The 20547-nt window shown below is 41.9% G+C and overlaps 1 protein-coding gene across 6 annotated transcripts in view; it reads right to left on the minus strand.

The window, feature by feature from the left end:
- The window catches only part of frmd4a (FERM domain containing 4A), a 288964-nt gene that overhangs the window by 156817 nt on the left and 111600 nt on the right, over positions 1 to 20547 (minus strand). For all 6 annotated transcript variants that reach the window (XM_060923607.1, XM_060923606.1, XM_060923605.1 and 3 more), the window contains exon 2: positions 684 to 749. In XM_060923607.1, the coding sequence (XP_060779590.1) occupies positions 684 to 749 (66 nt within the window). The remainder of the gene's footprint in view (positions 1 to 683; positions 750 to 20547) is intronic.

Raw genomic sequence — 20547 nt, forward strand, 5'->3', positions numbered from 1 at the left:
TTAAAAAAAGAAACGAATAAAATTGGAAGTCTGTGATTCGAACTCGGTAGCTTTCGGTCCACTAAGCAAAAATAATTGGGCGTCGGGGAAAATTATTTTTATGACCTACGCTTGAAAAATCTGAAAGGCAGTCTAGCTTTAATGAGTAGTTAATATTGAATTTTTTCTAAATCTGTAATGACATGCCATGAAATGTTCCTCCTAGAGTAGCTTGCAGTACCTGTTTTCTATCAGAGAGGTGGTGGTCAGCCAGGAATGTCACCGAACACTCGCTGGTGAACTGCTTTGTACACACAAAGAAATGGAACGGAGATTTCAAAGAAAGATTAGAAAACTGAGCTCGAATCTCTCGGTCTTTCACAGACACACACAAAGAGTCCTCTTCTATCAGGGAGGTGGTAATTAACTCTCAGAGGAGCAGAGAGGATTTCCCTTCTCACACACGCGAGAGGAAATCTGAGACACTGATCATCAAAACAAACACCTTCACAGTGCAGCACTTTAACAGTCAATGAGTGCAAAGCAGGTTCGTATGTGCCATTACTGTATCGTACCACTGAGCCTCGTGTAACTCGGGCGCAATAAACGAGGATAGATGACGCTGTGGAGCGCTTTCCATACACCGGTGTAACACAGACAGGGTGTTTACTTCAACTCAGTGGGGGGAGGAATGGGTGACTCACCTGCACAAGAAGCTCCAATTTCCTGTCGTCCAGGAGATGGACCTGACATCTCCGGCCCTCCGTCATCTGCACACAGAGAGAAAGAGAGAGAGAGAGAGAGAGAGAGAGAGATCAGCCATGGCACACAGGAAATATTCACAGCAGGGTGAAATCAACCGTAAATACTGGGTCATCATGATAAGACAAGAATAGCAACTCTTTTTACACGCACACACCCACGTCTACACTCTTCTACACCCGTGCGATTTGCACTCAAGCAAAATAATTCAATCTTACGTGGTGTGCACGTGTTTTTCAAGAACCTGAGCACTTTGACATTAAAGGGGAACTGAAGGCAAATTTTTTATTATCAAAATTCTGTTTCTCTCATTTTATTAAATATAGGAATGCGTTTTTGATCGCTATTTTGTCGCTGCTATAGCAAGTTATGAGTGTTTGAAATACGCTCTGTAATATATCAGTCCATATGTCAAAGCGATGGCCGTAAACGAGATTCGCTGAGACCTGTGCGAGACATCGTAGGACGGAAGTAAAACGTACAACGGGAAATCAAAGTGACCGACATCTGCCAACGTTGTCAAAAGACGCGCGTGCCCTCTTTCGAATGCTGACGTAATCAAGCCGGAAGTTTTGTTTGTTTTGATAGCAATCAGGAAAGTTTGAAAAAAGTAGGCAGTAATCGTCATTTAAACTCATTTTTGTGCAATACTTCGTTTGGAAAACAGTTTTCAAAATGGCGGCACTGACACCTGGCTGACACTTCACGCTTCGAAGTCTCGCACAAGTCTCGTGAAGCTCGCGCGGATGAGCGACGCCTGCCGTGGACCAAATGAACTGAATTCAACATGGCTAAAAACCGAATAGGCCAATAAGTATCATATTTAATTGCAATTAGTTGCCAATACGAGTCATGATATAAGGTTACTAAAACCAAAAACGTAATTGAATAACACGTTAATTAAGAAATAAAGCAAGTTTAAAAATGACTTCAGTTCCCCTTTAAATGTTTCATGCTTTCTTACTGAGTTCACACTACATTAAATATAACTAGAATTATTCTATCCACATTCAGTGGATATGAGCAATAGCGCGCTCTGATTGGCTACTCTACTACTAGGATATCAGCTCATATACCGTGAGAAGAGAAAAACAAAATGGCAGAGTGTGTTGTTGAACCAATCGAGGACGAAATAAAAACTCTATTCGAAAACAAAACGCCAAAAAATAAAAAAAGCAACAAAATATGGAATGAACATACAGTATTTTATAGTAAGAATGTATCTTTTTTTAATTTTCAAGAATTATTATTTTCGCATTTTTCACAAATTGAAAATAATAATCCTGTTATTTCGCCGGTTTGTTTACATTCTAAGCGGAAATGATTTGGTCGGACGTTTTGTATAAAGTTTTTATTTATCGAATTTGCAAAAGATGAAATAAAAATGCTCTGTTTCTTAAAATACAGGGAATATGGATAGAATAAAACAGTTATTCCACTCAATCTCGTCACCGATGGCTTATAGCCGACTCGGTGCTACGCGCCTCGTTGGCTATCAGCTCATGTACGACTCGATTTCATGGAATAACTGTTAAATATAACACGGACAAGCATGTTGCTATTAACGAACTACTTTATGCAGAGAATATTAGATACATGACCTCATAACATCATCCTCCAATCATCCAAACACAAAAACAGAAATGTAGGTCATACACAGCACACATTCTGTCCACCTCTTCATCTCTTGCCATCACACACACACACACACACACACACACACACACACACACACACACACACACACACACACACACACACACACACACACACACTCTTTATAAGAGTGCACTCTGATTCATGGCCCATAACCCCAACCTTTACAATGCCACATCCCACAATGCATTATTTTTTTAATCAATAACTATGATGTTCAAAGAGGAGAAGCCATTTCCATGTATGAAATAAACTACATCCTCATAAAGGATCTACAGAAGACAACAAAAGCTGTTCTGGATAGGGCTGGGTACTCAAAAAGCCCTGAAATGGAAATACTTCAGTGCTACAGACAGAGACGTCCAGAAGCGCCGGCGACCGGTGGTTTTCTCCGCCTACACAGACGGTCTGAGCCGGCTACTTGATCCCAGAAAAATAAAATTTGCCTTTCAATGTTCAAGCAATTTATATCGTCTCCGCTGCCCATAATTTGCTTCAAATCCAATTATTCCAGCATGAAATCGTCTTTGATTCAGGTCTAGCATGACCGGAAGCGACGCCATATTTGTTGATCGATTCTCGCGCTCTGATTGGCTGAGCCGGACCACGTGACCACGCTGTAGCATATGTAGTCATGTTACAGAGTCAGGCAGCGTACTACAGAGGCTACAGGGTCGCAGGCAAGCTGGAGCCTATCCCAGCTGACTACGGGCGAAAGGCGGGGTACACCCTGGACAAGTCGCCAGGTCATCACAGGGACACATAGACACAGACAACCATTCACACTCACATTCACACCTACGGTCAATTTAGAGTCACCAGTTAACCTAACCTGCATGTCTTTGGACTGTGGGGGAAACCGGAGCACCCGGAGGAAACCCACGCGGACACGGGGAGAACATGCAAACTCCGCACAGAAAGGCCCTCGCCGGCCACGGGACTCAAACCCGGACCTTCATTTTAGTACCTTAGTTACAGAACTATTTAGAGAAACTGAATAGCTTACTGTTTGTCCATTGGACTATTTTTTTTAAATACATATCCTTATAGCCTGCAAAAAACATCACCAATTTAAACAGCGTTTTTGTCACATCGTTCGTTTTCCACGCTCTGAAATCAACCATAATCCATTAACTACAGTTTAACTACACACCATTCTACAAATTAGCTTATTCTGAATGTAGCCACATTTTCATTAAAACTAATTCTTAAATTAATGTCATATTATCCACAGTCTTTAATCTTTAATCAGGTCTAATAATAATAACCTTGTGTACTGTATATCAGCCTTTCTCAACCGGGGTGCCGTCAAAAAATTATACATTCTAACACTGAAATAAATAAAATGAATTAAAATTCCAAAAAACGATAGTTACACGAATGCAGATCATCGCCGCCTCTTGCATCATCAAAATTTGTCTCACAGCCCCCTTTCCCATGTCACAACATCACTGCCGGGGTCAGCGTATGGTCAGTGTGACTGCGTGTATTTTATATGGGGTACCTTGAGAATTCGCATACTTCTGAAGGGTGCCGTGACTCAAAAAAGGTTGAGAAACGCTGCTGTATATTACCAACATATTCTCTTCATTGTTGAACTCGCGATTCCTCTTTAATCCTGAGCTTTTCTGTGATTTCAGTAGGTGTGTCCCAGGCGAGCAATTTTCATGGCGAGCTACCGGTATAGCCTTGGCAAACTGAACTTTAATTTCAGACTCACCGAGAGCACTTTTTGGGAGCGTGTAAAATTGCGTCTTGCGATGCGTGTCCTGCATACACTGTCAGAAACAGGGGTACAGTAGAGGTCCATTTCCGTCCCCCAAGGTACAGTCTACACTAATGTACCCTCTAGGCCTCATTATGGGACCTCAAGGAAACTATGTGTACCTTTTTACAGCCAAAAAGGTACATATATGTTCCCAAGCAGTGTGTAAAGGGTACAAATACAGTATATACAGTGCTCAGTGTAAATGAGTACGCCCCCTTTGAAAAGTAACATTTTAAACAATATCTCAATGAACACAAACAATTTCCAAAATGTTGACAAGACAAAGTTTAATATAACATCTGTTTAACTTATAACGTGAAAGTAAGGTTAATAATATAAACTTAGATTACACATTTTTCAGTTTTACTCAAATTAGGGTGGTGCAAAAATGAGTACACCCCACAACAAAAACTACTACATCTAGTACTTTGTATGGCCTCCATGATTTTTAATGACAGCACCAAGTCTTCTAGACATGGAATGAACAAGTTGGCGACATTTTGCAACATCAATCTTTTTCCATTCTTCAACAATGACCTCTTTTAGTGACTGGATGCTGGATGGAGAGTGATGCTCAACTTGTCTCTTCAGAATTCCCCAAAGAAAATAATTTCTTTACACCACAAAGGTGAAGGCTACAAGAAGATCAGCAAAGCTTTACTTATCAGTCAGAATACTGTAGCAAAAGTGGTACAAAAATTTAAGAAAGATGGAACTGCAACCATCTCACAGAGACGTCCAGGTCGTCCACGGAAGTTAACACCTCGACAGGAGCGTCTTCTGATGAGAAGGGTTGAAGAAAAATCGGCATGCAAGTTCACTGCAGTTATCTAAAGAAGTAGAAAGTCAAACTGGGGTGACTATTTCCCGTGACACAATACGGCGTACACTGCAGAGGAATGGCATGCATGGATGCCGTCCATGAAAGAAGCCTCTCCTAAAGCCCAGGCACAAAAAAGCCCGCAGAGAGTTTGCCAGGGCCCATGCTGACAAAGATGAATACTACTGGGACTCTATACTCTGGAGTGATGAGACCAAGATAAATGTTTTTGGAACTGATGGCTTTAAAACTGTATGGCATCACAAAGGTGAGGAATACAAAGAAAAATGCATGGTGCCTACAGTGAAACATGGTGGTGGCAGTGTCCTTATGTGGGGCTGCATGAGTGCTGCTGGTGTCGGGGAGCTGCATTTCATTGATGGCATCATGAATTCACAGATGTATTGCTCTATACTGAAAGAGAAGATGCTACCATCACTCCGTGCCCTTGGTCGTCGTGCACTTTTCCAACATGACAACATGTCTAAGGCCACTGTTGGATTTCTGAAGAAGAACAGGGTGAAAGTGATTCAGTGGCCAAGTATGTCTCCTGATCTGAACCCATTCGAACACCTATGGGGAATTCTGAAGAGACAAGTTGAGCATCACTCTCCATCCAGCATCCAGTCACTAAAAGAGGTCATTGTTGAAGAATGGAAAAAGATTGATGTTGCAAAATGTCGCCAACTTGTTCATTCCATGCCTAGAAGACTTGGTGCTGTCATTAAAAATCATGGAGGCCATCCTGTACAAAGTACTAGACGTAGTAGATTTTGCTGTGGGGTGTACTCATTTTTGCACCACCCTAATTTGAGTAAAACTGAAAAATGTGTAATCGAAGTTATATTATTAACCTTACTTTCACATTACAAGTTAAACAGATGTTATATTAAATCTTGTCTTGTCAACATTTTGGAAATTGTTTGTGTTCATTGAGATATTGTTTAAAATGTTACTTTTCAAAGGGGGTGGACTCATTTACGCTCAGCACTGTACCTTAGAGGGTACTACCCCAGTGACAAGCCCTAAAGGTACAATAATGTACTTTATAGAGTGTACAGAGTGAATATTGCAATATGGTAGCATATTAAAAAAGCATGGGGTCTTCATGACTTTTTTTTTTTTTGCCTCACATTTGTAAAAGCCTTCAGCATGTGTGCATGTGTTCACATTGCCATTGCTGTGCCAAGTGAAATGGTAAACATCCTACTGAAAGCTGGCGGACACACACACACACACACACACACACACAGTCTGGCAAAATTTGCTGGCAAGTCAATTGAGGTGGTCCAAACATACGCTTTCCCCCAACAGACTTATTAACAAATGTTTCTAGCAACACCAAACCATCATCTTCCTCATCCTTCAGCATGAAAAATGGCCTCCCGACTTTATTTTCTTTCTTTGCCATCCGCTTCCTCTTACATCTTGGGTAGATATGTGAGCACACAATCACTCACGTCCACACAGAACCGTCACTGCTAACACTCACACACTCGTCTAACATTTCCAACTCCATATGTAGGCTAAGTTCAAAAGGAAATCATGAGGGGGGGAAAAGAGAGAGAGAGAGATTTCTTAAACACTTCAGTGTGGCTGTTGGTGATGGGAGCCAAGCTGGGGAACATGTGCAGCTCTCCGGTCTCCTTCAGGAAACTCCATCCCTGAGGATCACAAACAATGGAGCTGATAAAAGCAGGACGGCTCACATTTCCTCCACGCTGAGGAAGGTGGAGGTGGAGTGTGTGTGTGTGTGTGTGTGTGTGTGTGTGTGTGTGTGCGTGCGTGCGCGGGGTCAGAGAAAGAAAACACATCCCTTCATTCTTGTGCTTCTCCTCAAGCCAGGGTCTAAACACGGCCGTCTAAACAGCTGAAGGCTGCATGGGCGAGATGGGCGGGTCCCAATATTACAGAACCAACCGTGTGTATTTGGGTGTGTGCGTGTGTGAAGAAGTTCACCCTCAGTCTCGGTCTCCACCTAAACACTGCTGTGTGAGTTTGTTATTGACTTGTAAAGTGGATCTTTTTTCTTCTCCAAGGAGAAAAAAATGTGGCAATTTTTTCTCAGCCGTGCTACAGTTTGTAAGCATGGTTCTCATCCCACCCATCACTCCTTCTCCCACAAACCTTTTCTTAACACCTTAAACCCTTCTTAAATACAGTACACCTTCCTGTTGGGCAGATCCTCCAAAGCCATCGTCTTTTCCAGAAAGCAAGCCTAATTAAGAGTCCAAAACTGAGCTAATACTTCACCTCATCCTACACGTTGGTTTCGGGTGAACGCTCTAATTGGCGAGATGAAAAGCTTCAGAAGTCCATGCTGAACTTCAAAATACTAATTCACAGGAAGTAAAATGGAAGCATGGGCCAAGATCCCTAACCACATTTTGGAGTGATTAATATTTGAGCGCAAGCCAAGTTCTCTTAAACCTTCTGCACGCTAAGCTAGCTATCACTTCTGTCTTCTCTGAACTCTTTGCCATGTAATAAATTGAATTAAATAAATACTATTAACTCACAGGGCGGCACGGTGGTGTAGTGGTTAGTGCTGTCGCCTCACAGCAAGAAGGTCCGGGTTCGAGCCCCGTGGCTAACGAGGGCCTTTCTGTGCGGAGTTTGCATGTTCTCCCCGTGTCCGCGTGGGTTTCCTCCGGGTGCTCCGGTTTCCCCCACAGTCCAAAGACATGCAGGTTAGGTTAACTGGTGACTCTAAATTGAGCGTAGGTGTGAATGTGAGTGTGAATGGTTGTCTGTGTCTATGTGTCAGCCCTGTGATGACCTGGCGACTTGTCCAGGGTGTACCCCGCCTTTCGCCCGTAGTCAGCTGGGATAGGCTCCAGCTCGCCTGCGACCCTGTAGAACAGGATAAAGCGGCTAGAGATAATGAGATGAGATATATCAGTCCATATGTCAAAGCAATGGCCATAAACGAGATTCGTTGAGACCTGTGCCAGACATCGTAGGACGGAAGTAAAACATACAGCGGAAATCAAAGTGACCGACATCTGCCAACATTGTCAAAAGATGCGCGTGCCCTCTTTCGAATGCTGACGTAATCAAGCCAGAAGTTTTGTTTGTTTTGATAGCAATCAGGAAAGTTTGAAAAAAGTAGGCAGTAATTGTCATTTAAACTCGTTTTTGTGCAATACTTCGTTTGGAAAACAGTTTTCAAAATGGCAGCGCTGACACCTGGCTGACATTTCACGTTTCGAAGTCTCGCACAAGTCTCGTGAAGATCGCGTGGATAAGCGACGCCTGCTGTGGACCAAATGAACTGAATTCAACATGGCTAAAAACCAAATAGGCCGATAAGTATCATATTTAATTGCAATTAGTTGCCAATACGAGTCACGATATACACTACCATTCAAAAGTTTGGGGTCACTTTGAAATGTCCTTATTTTTGAAAGAAAAGCACTGTTCTTTTCAATGAAGATCACTTTAAACTAATCAGAAATCCACTCTATACATTGCTAATGTGGTAAATGACTATTCTAGCTGCAAATGTCTGGTTTTTGGTGCAATATCTCCATAGGTGTATAGAGGCCCATTTCCAGCAACTCTCACTCCAGTGTTCTAATGGTACAATGTGTTTGCTCATTGCCTCAGAAGGCTAATGGATGATTAGAAAACCCTTGTACAATCATGTTAGCACAGCTGAAAACAGTTGAGCTCTTTAGAGAAGCTATAAAACTGACCTTCCTTTGAGCAGATTGAGTTTCTGGAGCATCACATTTGTGGGGTCGATTAAATGCTCAAAATGGCCAGAAAAATGTCTTGACTATATTTTCTATTCATTTTACAACTTATGGTGGTAAATAAAAGTGTGACTTTTCATGGAAAACACAAAATTGTCTGGGTGACCCCAAACTTTTGAACGGTAGTGTAAGGTTACTGAAACCGAAAACGTAATTGAAGAACACGTTAATTAAGAAATAAAGCAAGTTTAAAAATGACTTCAGTTCCCCTTTAATGTTGTTAAAACGTCCGCAAAACAAGTCATTCCCTCACCAGCCACTCATGTATTCTCTCTTGAATTAAAAAAAAAATGCAGCTTGTCATGTTACTGACAAAGCATAAACACCTCCGTCTTGAGACTTTCCTGTGACAGAAAGCTTCTTCTAACTGTTACAAAGCGCTGCCTCTGGAGACTCATACCATAAACATCACCTCACAGCAAACGTCCCCATCTTAACAATCGCACTTATCTGTGTAAACGGAGTACCTGCATACAGGCCCCTGTGTACGCTGTTAGTATAGAAATAATGGAGATGTGAGCACTTTACAAGCACACTAATAAACAAGCATGTTAATAAAGCTTGCACTTGGACCTACTCTCAGAGCTGCTGTTATGGAAAATTAATTAACATCTTCTGCCCAATCCGAATCGAGCATTCGGTCGAGCGCTGTGGTACAGTATTAGAAGCCGTTATCATGAAAAAATCTCGTTTGTGCTTTGCAAAACCTCAGGACTTTGACTTTCACCTGTGAAACAACAAGCTTCTTAGCACCAGTAAACAAGCGTTAGACCTGCCACTGGGTGTGTGATGGCATGTGACTCTGACAGCCTGGTGATGTGAAGAGAGGGAGGGGTGCGAGAGTGTGTGTGTGTGTGTGTGTGTGTGTGTGTGTGTGCATGGCTGTATTTAGCCACATAATGCTTTGTAACAGTCTCTCCTGTAATCATGACCTAATGGATCCCTTCTTCTTAGTGGTGGACAAGGACACACAGTCAGTTAGCTTGTGTGATGAATTACTGGGACTTCCAGGATAAGTTTTGTGTATACAGGTCTTCTGTTCGTTTCCCAGAATAGAACGTGTTAAAATGATCGTCCGTGATGTGGTACAGACATCGCAGATATAGTTGATTGAAGATGCAGTGAATTATTAGGGGTCCAAGCGGGGAACCACATACAAGATACAGTTAGGTCCATATATATTTGGACACTGACACAAATAGTTTTTTTTACCTGTTTACTGAAACATATTCAGGTTATAGTTATATAATGGACATGGACATAAAGCCCAGACTTTCAGCTTTCATTTGAGGGTATCCACATTAAAACTGGATGAAGGGTTTAGGAGTTTTAGCTCCTTAACATGTGCCACCCTGTTTTTAAAGGGACCAAAAGTAATTGGACAATTGACTCAAAGGCTATTTCATGGGCAGGTGTGGGCAATTCCTTCGTTATGCCATTCTCAATTAAGCCGATAAAAAGCCTGGAGTTGATTTGAGGTGTGGTGCTTGCATTTGGAAGATTTTGCTGTGAAGAAAACATGCGGTCAAAGGAGCTCTCCATGCAGGTGAAACAAGCCATCCTTAAGCTGCGAAAACAGAAAAAAAACATCTGAGGAATTGCTACAATATTAGGAGTGGCAAAATCTACAGTTTGGTACATCCTGAGAAAGAAAGAAAGAAAGAAAGAAAGAAAGAAAGAAAGAAAGAAAGAAAGAAAGAAAGAAAGAAAGAAAGAACTGGTGAACTCATCAATGCAAAAAGACCTGGACGCCCACAGAAGACAACAGTAGTGGATGATCGCAGAATAATTTCCATGGTGAAGAGAAACCCCTTCACAACAGCCAACCAAGTGAACAACACTCTCCAGGAGGTAGGCGTATCAATATCCAAATCTACCATAAAGAGAAGACTGTGTGAAAGTCAATACAGAGGGTTCACTGCACGGTGCAAGCCACTCATAAGCCTCAAGAATAAAAAGGCTAGATTGGACTTTGCTAAAAAACATCTAAAAAAGCCAGCACAGTTCTGGAAGAACATTCTTTGGACAGATGAAACCAAGATCAACCTCTACCAGAATGATGGAAAGAAAAAAGTATGGCGAAGGCGTGGTACAGCTCATGATCCAAAGCATACCACATCATTTGTAAAACACGGCGGAGGCAGTGTGATGGCTTGGGCATGCATGGCTGCCAGTGGCACTGGGTCACTAGTGTTTATTGATGATGTGACACAGGACAGAAGCAGCCGGATGAATTCTGAGGTATTCAGAGACATACTGTGTGCTCAAATCCAGCCAAACTGATTGGTCAGCGTTTCATAATACAGATGGACAATGACCCAAAACATAAAGCCAAAGCAACCCAGGAGTTTATTAAAGCAAAGAAGTGGAATATTCTTGAATGGCCAAGTCAGTCACCTGATCTCAACCCAATTGAGCATGCATTTCACTTGTTAAAGACTAAACTTCAGACAGAAAGGCCCACAAACAAACAGCAACTGAAAACCGCTGCAGTAAAGGCCTGGCAGAGCATTAAAAAGGAGGAAACACAGCATCTGGTGATGTCCATGAGTTCAAGACTTCAGGCAGTCATTGCCAACAAAGGGTTTTCAACCAAGTATTAGAAATGAACATTTTATTTACAATTATTTAATTTGTCCAATTACTTTTGAGCCCCTGAAATGAAGGGATTGTGTTTAAAAAATGCTTTAGTTCCTCACATTTTTATGCAATCAATTTGTTCAACCCACTGAATTAAAGCTGAAAGTCTGAACTTCAACTGCATCTGAATTGTTTTGTTCAAAATTCATTGTGGTAATGTACAGAACCAAAACTAGAAAAATGTTGTCTCTGTCCAAATATTTATGGACCTAACTGTATTTAGCTAATTTCATTCAAGGTAGCCATATAGCGTCTCTACAATAAGACGCAAAACTTTTTCCTTTGTCTCTAAGGCATGGGTTGGTTCATCTTCAAAATTATTTTGGTTTTTAAGACATTATGTAAAGCTTCCAAAAGTCCAACTGGTGGAATAATTCAAATTTTGGCGACTGGTGGACTTCACAAAAAACTGCTTGGGCCCCGACAATCGCTGCTTGCAGCGATGTTTCATTCTTATCGAATGTCAATAAAGTCAGTGACCAAAAATTGTAAAAAAAAAAAAGTTCTTTCATGTTTATTTGGGTTATACCGCAATCATCTCATCTCATCTCATTATCTCTAGCCGCTTTATCCTGTTCTACAGGGTCGCAGGCAAGCTGGAGCCTATCCCAGCTGACTACGGGCGAAAGGCGGGGTACACCCTGGACAAGTCGCCAGGTCATCACAGGGCTGACACATAGACACAGACAACCATTCACACTCACATTCACACCTACGGTCAATTTAGAGTCACCAGTTAACCTAACCTGCATGTCTTTGGACTGTGGGGGAAACCGGAGCACCCGGAGGAAACCCACGCGGACACGGGGAGAACATGCAAACTCCACACAGAAGGGCCCTCGCCGGCCCCGGGGCTCGAACCCAGGACCTTCTTGCTGTGAGGCGACAGCGCTAACCACTACACCACCGTGCCGCCCATACCGCAATCAGTGAATCGCAAACCGTGATTTTTGTGCGATATCAAAAGGAAAATAATTATGCTATCTTTTTCATTATGATGAAAAAAAAAACCAACCCCGTAAGCAGCATGCTTTAGTGATGAGCAGAAAATGACATGTTCCTGGCGCTAAAGACGTGAACCTTCTATCACAAGCGATCCAGTGATCATCTATACCTCCTAAAATTATACATCATACATAAGAGGATTCATGAAGATGGGTGGAGTGACGACTTTAATCTTATATCATTTAAGCATGCTCAGTGCTTTATTACAGGCTCACAGTGAGCTGTTGTATTTTACAACCACGTCCATCACGAACGAGCGCGCAAACAGTGAAGGAGAGCTCTGCAGTCAATTTCCACAGCAGTCCAGGGTGGCTGAGTGCAGCGCCCAGAGTGGAGTGAAAGCCAAGCACATTCAGTCTACCATACAGATGAAACGCTGACCTCAGTGTCCTGTTTGAGGCATCGTCAGAGGATCACGCCACTAAACCCTGCACTGGGAAGCCGACTAGCTGACACGCCATGGGCGCACACACACATTGCAGACATGCTGGCAGGAACATAGAGGGAAGTTTAAGTCGTAATATACAGTATACACTAACTCAATTATTCATCAGGAAGCAAAGTACAGTATGAGAAAAGATGGGATGAAACATCTAAACTACAGTATGACGATGCACTGACTGGAGCTAGTCATCTTTAAAGGGGAACTGAAGCCATTTTTAAACTTGATTTATTTCTTAATTAACGTGTTATTCAGTTACATTTTTGGTTTTATTAACCTTATATCATGACTTGTATTGGCATATTATTATATTACACTTATCGGCCTTTTCGGTTTTTAGCCATGTAGTAGAGCCCTGCACTCCCGCGGGAGTCCCACGGGACCCGACGCAAAGCAGTGCAGCGCGGGACAAATTTTGAAAGCTCATTGCGGGCGCGGGCGGGAGGGGGAGTGCACAATGCGGGAGTGGGCGGGAGAGGTGATAAGCTGCAGTCCCGCTAACTAAAAACGCGTTTAAAATAAAATTTATAAATTATTAATTTATGTCTATCATATATAATTTGTGCTGGATATTTTATTTGGCATTAATAAAAACATTTTAAGATGCCTAAATTTGTGGATGTGGTCTAATCTCACGTACGTTTCCGATTCCTTTCCGCTCTTCCGTGTTTGAAATCTCCGATCATGGCAGAAGAGCAGAGCTCCTCTAGTGAAGCTCACAGTGCTTCAGAAGTAAGTGCTGCTTTAAAAAGAGGTACATTTACCGTTAAAAAGTCAAGAGTCCTGAAATCAGACATTTGGAAGTCGTTCTCACTCGTGTATGACGCAGAGGGAAATCAGCTGCCCTTTGCTTGTTGTGATAAGTGCCAAAAGGTTCTGACATACAACGGCCATAAATCAGGTACATCAGGCCTGAATCGCCATGTATGTACTGTCTTAAAAGGACAACAATTGTGACCCCTCACCAAATCCAGGGACACATGTTGGCCGAAACGAAGCCGAAATAATCGCAAAAGAAGCATTTTTTTCGAAATTTGTGATTTTTGTTTTTTTTTTTCCCATCATGTGCAAGTTGAGATCTTGAATAATGCAATCAGTATTTCAGATAATAGATTGTTTTGTTGGAAAAGCATACATTTTTTGTTGCAAATTGTCTCGTTTTTGTCAGGACTGTAGCCTGCTGGGGGGTGTGGATAAATTACCATATGGGCCATTCACATGATGATTTAAGTCTTTTGTTGTTGTTTTTTTCGCGAATCAGCTGTATGATACAGGCTGAGCGCATGGCTACTTAACTGCATACAGGCATGTAATTTCACTATGGAATGAGGAAGCTAAACAGAGCGCAGAGGAGCTGAAACACCGCGAAGCAAACAGACACACGGTATTTACATCGGAAATAACCATTTCTAGCAAAAAAAAAAACACAACCTCGTTTTCCAGATTGAATGGAATACTTGAATGATCGGATGATACACGGACCGTTCTAGGACTACATTCCATCGGAGGCATTGGTGTGTGCAAGGCGCCGTTTCTCTTTCTGATGGGGTAAGTTTATTAATCTAAGGCTGTGTGGTTATTTTTGCATGTAACGGAGAGTGTTGTGGTTTGGTTAAGCCTAGGTCACAACCGGACATACGATTTTTTGGCCGTGTGATTTTTGGCGTTTCCCAAATCGCTGCGTTTTTTTTTTTTTGTTCACGGAGAAAGACGCGCGTTGGCCGTAAGTTTGTCTTGCAACCTGAAAAAAACGTAAGCGCCCGTAGAGTTTGTTTGACATGACAAAGAACCTCTGCGGCCGGTCTGCGGCTCGAAAATCAGCACATCACACGCGCGCTCTCGTGCGTTTCTTGTGCGCTCTCCGTGTGTTTCTTGCGTTTTTTGCATGTAGACCGGCCATAGGAGCACGTACTGTACGGCGGGTTGTGACCGAGGCTTTACATGAAACTAGTGTTGTGTTAGTTGTGTCATCATCGTGCTCTCTTTCTTTCTTACGGTGTGAGTAATTTTTCAACCACAAAACGTTAAAGTATACTTTAGGACTTATTTTTGTACTTCATAATTGTTTTGGGCATACTTTGCATGGAAGGAAAATTGACGTGGTGATCTTTGTTTACATGAAAGTAGCATTGTGCTAGCTAGTAGGGGGTAGAGCTTTCCTTAATGTCATGCAAATGAGCACCATTATGTGCCCGCCCTACACCCAGAGTAGCTGAGATGGAAAACTTTGAGGGCGATTTTCTCCCTTTCCTGTTTTAAGAAGTATACACTTTCAAAAGGCCACACATTCTTCAAATATTGTCAGATCTCCACATGGAAGGCATCATTGGAAAGCTTAGAAACTGTACTTTCTGAATCTGTCAATAACTCAAAATGCCCCCGGGCAGACATGTGTCCCTGGATTCTGTTTTCTGACACAATTCCCCAAGCCAATGACAAGAACTTGCGTGAGAAATAACGTGAACGTCTGCATCATGCGGGATTTGCGGGCGGGAGCGGGACAAAATATGGCAGGCACGGGTGGGAGCGGGACTGAAAATCATAATTCTTTGCGGGAGCGGGCGGGAGCAGGACTGCACAATGCAGGAGCGGGCGGGAGCGGGACTGAAAATTCTGTCCCACGCAGACCTCTACCATGTAGTTCATATGGCAGGCGTCGCTTGTCCGCACGATCTTCACGAGACTTGTGCGAGACTTCAAACGTGAAGTGTCAGCGCTGCCATTTTGAAAACTGTTTACACAGATTGCCATATCATTCCGATTTAGATTAATTTCGAGATTTGCCAGCTTCATCAGTGATGGAGAGTCAGTCCTGCGTGCTGTGGCACGTGCACCTGAAGGCACGCCAAGTGGACTCCAGCACGCGCGCCGTGAACAAGTCGCACCTGAGCTCAATTAAGGAACTACGTGTTTGCCTATTTAAAGAGCATATTCTGGACCAATTTCATTTGTTTTTTTATGTCCCTTTACACACTCATCCAGAAGGGTAATTTTGCACAAGGCCATCTGTCTACAGCAGAAAAAAATAAAATAACAAAACGCGTCTGGAAAAATCCCAAGGGAGTCTGGAGCCAGATTCGTGACGTTACCTGCGGAAGCGCCAGCAGGCTGCGCGAGCTTTGCACGGTTTCAGTGCACAGCCTGTGTAGACCAAGCGCTCCCATTTCTCTCTCATTGTCCGGTCTTTTGGGAAACGATGAAGATTGGTGTTGCTACACCCTCCTACGATACATCTGTGTGGCAGCGGGGGCGTGGTCAAGCATCGGTCTGTGAACGGAGGGCGGAGTCAGGGAAGGTAAGTGGCAGAATCACTACACCTGATGTTAGTTAACCTGTGTTTGTGTGTCTTCCCCAGCGACCGCGCCCTATAAAAGGAGAGAGAGAGCAGAGGAAGGTGGCTCTCTCCCCAACCAGACGACTTGCGTGTGTGTGACTGGGAGAGTGAAAATTAGACACTGAAAACTGCAGAAATAAAGAGTTTTTGGAACTCAGTTCTGGCCTGCCGTATTTCTGTGCTCCACCCACCCGCTCTCATTCCTACAATCTGTTAACCATTTTACATGATAACGTTGAAGAAATTTGCAGAAAACCACCAGGTTGTTTTCTCATAAACAAACCAGCGCTGATGTAGGATTCAGAGGGAGGCGTCCCGCACGCGACGTCATGAAAATCAATGTTTGCCGGGAAATCCGAATGCCAAGTTTTTTCAGAGGCGGACCAATTCACCTCAAATGGCTTGATTTCAACTGATTTTTTCTGGTATTGCGCAAGGTAAAAAAAATTACACAAAATGCAGAATGTTACAGATATTTGACCAAAGTTTAATATAAAATTGGAGAATTACATTGATCTTGCTCCTGAATTTACCCATGATATGCACTTTAAAGTGCCATTCCACCATTGGATGTATTCTTTGGCATAAAATACAATATATTTTGACAACATATATAAACGGTATCACTAGATAGAGAAATCTTTTAGCTTCAAAATGATATATCAAACATAATTTTTTGACAACGACAAGTATATTAATTTTGCGACCAAAGTCACCTACCCTTTTAATTTCCGCGCGTGATGTCATCGGCAGGTTCCCCTTCTTGTGTACCACGTGACGTGTGATGTGGCACATATTATCAGCAATGGCGGATAGAACGCGATAAAAATAATACCAATAAATCTAGCTAATACCAATAAATCTAGCTAACTGAAAGATTAACTCAAAATTTTTCGCAATTTTTTTGGCCCCCATATACGAGGAGAAATGACTCTCTCACTTTGGGGGTTTCCTGGTCTAAAAATAGACCGACACGTGGTACACAAGAAGGGGAACCTGCCGATGACATCACGTTTCACTACCGCACGGAAATTAAAAGGGTAGGTGACTTTGGTCGCAAAATTAATATACTTGTCGTCAAAAAATTATGTTTGATATATCGTTTTGAAGCTAAAAGATTTCTCTGTCTAGTCATGTTGTCATAAAATATATTGTATTTTATGCCAAAGAATACATCCAATGGTGGAATGGCACTTTAAGGACAGTGCTGATGCATTTGCATCGCGAAGTATTACCGTATGATACGTATGACCGAGCCTTTCTACCCGCTGTCTTGATTTCCTGTTTCACGATCCTTATGCCTGTTTCTCGTTCTTGTCCTCGCTTAGCCTTTGATGTACTGTTTGCGCCTCGACCGACCCTTTTGCCTGTATTCTCGTTTTTGATCTAGCCTGCCGTTTTGGATTGTTTGCCTGCACTGTACAACATTTCAACTTGGTTTAACTTGGAAATGCAAATTTACTCAATTTGACGATTATCTTTGTTTCAACTCAGAAAAAGTCTCAATTAGTCGAGACAACGAAGTAATTCAAGTCTAACCTTTGAAAACTTACACAGATTAGTTCAAATTAAAACACTGTTCAGAGCTCGTTGAGTTAAAGAGAAAAAGGAAGTGGACATAAGGCTGAAATGTTTCACAGTGTGTGTATATAGGTATCGTCTCACTGTATATATATTCTGCACTTTATTAAACTATACACTTCTGCACATACATCCGCCTCCCTCGCATACGTGACATGGAGGTTATTCAGACCCTCCAGGATTTCACGATGTTGCGATTTGCAACTTCAACGCAAATTCAACCAATCCCCGCGAATTCAGGGCGGTGTTGCAATTATATCCAATCACCGCAACTTTCACGCAAATCTGACCAATCGTTGGCGTCGTCTTGAGGTGACGTCGACAAACTACCTTCCGCCTTACTTCTGTGTATACGTTCAAGAGAAGCAGCATGTGCGAGTCAGTGTTTATATAGGCTTAAATTCTGTTACTGAAAGTGTGTTATGTTTACAGTGAAGGACTGTGTGCACTTTACATTATTTTTTTACTTAATACAAGAAATTAATGGATGCCAACATTTTTGCCAAAATGGTATTTTATTTTCCATTGTTTAGGCAGCTTCAGCATCATACTGTGAGATTCTGTTCAAATTGTTGTTTTTTCTTCTATGAAGCCTGAGCCATTTATTTTATTAGTTTATAATTATGATTTAATTTAGTCTTCAGGAGAGACTGCCTGCACACAGTACTAGTATTAATAGGTTTTTTCTTAAATGAAAGCTGAGGCATTTATATTATATTTTAAGGTAACTTCATGTTGTGCTGTGAGGTTCTCTGCACTTTAACTTTTGAACCAACAGGTGCATTTGCACTACGTTCAGACTGCAACCTGAAACGACCCATATCCGATTTGTTGTGAAATCCGATTTTTTTGTTAGGCCGTTCACATTACCAATTATATGAGACTTGTATGCGATCTCCAATATGAACGGAAAACGACCCAAAAGTGTCCCGCATGCGCAAATTGACACGTAATAAGCACATCTATGTAATACGTAAACAAAAAAGCGCACTCTTCAAGTTTAATGATTTTTTGTTTGTTTGTTTAATTATCTGGTTAGTGTTAAAGTGTGAGGTCTCGTGTGTGTTTTTGTTTCTGAACTGAAATGAAAACGTGTAGCCTGGTAACGAGGGTTGACTCCTAAATGTCTCTCTAATTTCTATATAAGTGCACTACATGTTACTAGGAAGTAATGGATTTTTAAACTCTATATAGTGCACTCGAGCTTCAGTAGGCAGTCATTTGGGATACGGCCGCTGTATTACCAAACTCTTAATTCAGGCTTAATAATTTGCACATATTTATTTCGTCATATTAATAAACTTTTTCCACATTTTTATAAATATTTATTTAGATTGTTTATAGCCGGCTGAATTCTGCAACTTCTCTCAGCGCTGGCTCAAGGTGCAGAAACACCAGTGCAGTTTGCTATGGAGATGAGGCGAGACCTGGCGATGTGGTTTTTGTGGCGGCGGCGGAACTCACACAATAATCTGATTAATGTGGGCAGCAGACTAACGAGACCGAAGGTGTCAAATTACTGGAAATTTCCAGAACAATCTTATAATCTTGTAATACAGGATGGTTTAAGTTATAATTCAGTTATAGAAACTGTTTTATTTAATCAGGCTAACAGATCAACATCCAGGTCCGTACCAAATCCACCATTAGCTTGATCAATTCTATAAAAGTCTATTTAAATTCTGAAAACTGTACAAATGTTGTTGTTTTCCACCAAAGAGGCGGGATTAGCCAACGCAGAATAGTGACGTTTGTCTCTTGTTGATGACGTGTAGGTCGCATGAATGCGACCTGTCCGGTCAGACTGCAGCCGCATGTGAAAATATCGGATATGCATCGGATTTAGGACCACATATCCAAGCGGCCTGGGTCGCATGTGAAAAAATCGGATCTGTGTCGTTCAGATTGTCAATAACAAATCGGATACAGGTCGCATATGGGCAAAAAAATCGGATATGGGTCGTTTCAGGGTGCAGTCTGAACGTAGTCTTGGATAAGTAAAGCCTGTTTTTCTGCATTTTTGTAGTCCTGGTAATCTTTTATATTGGTAAAGTTGTTTATAGGACCATTTCTCAGTGTCTTTGTTTTTTTAATCAATAATTTTTCAGTAATAACTTAATATTTAACATATCACTCAAATTTAATCACAAAAAGAGAAAATCGCAACAATTTCTCGCAACTTTCACTTCCTCCCGCAATGTAATCACAACAAAAACCTAAAAAACACCGCAACTTTCATCGCAATTTTTTGGAAACCCTCCCACAACATCAGACATTTTAGCCCGCGACAATCACAAAAAAGGCCTGCGGAATCCTGCGGGGACTGGTTATCCCATACAACTTCGAACCAACTGAGAAGAGTTGGAAAGACGACAGGATAAGGACTAATCCGTCGTGCTGGTATTTACGTCATTACTGTCACACAATTAAAATGTGCCAGATCTGCCGGCTGGTGGGTTTTCAAAATAATAAATACATGCATGTATTTTTGTGACATTATACCGAGCGCATTTCCCACATAATCCTCACGAAGGTTTCGTGAAAATGGCGTCCACACTACAGTGAGTAGGGAGCGATTTCGGACACAGGGAAAACTTCCGGCTTGATTACATCAGCATTCGAAAGAGGGCGCGCGCGTCTTTTGACAACATTAGACGTCGGTCACTTTGATTTCCGCTGTACGTTTTACTTCCGTCCTACGATGTCTCGCACAGGTCTCAACGAATCTCGTTTACGCCCATTGCTTTGACATATGGACTGATGTATTACAGAGCATATTTCAAACACTCATAACTTGCGATA

The sequence above is a fragment of the Neoarius graeffei genome, chromosome 6, assembly GCF_027579695.1.
Source record: "Neoarius graeffei isolate fNeoGra1 chromosome 6, fNeoGra1.pri, whole genome shotgun sequence".
NCBI classification, from domain to species: Eukaryota; Metazoa; Chordata; class Actinopteri; order Siluriformes; family Ariidae; genus Neoarius; species Neoarius graeffei.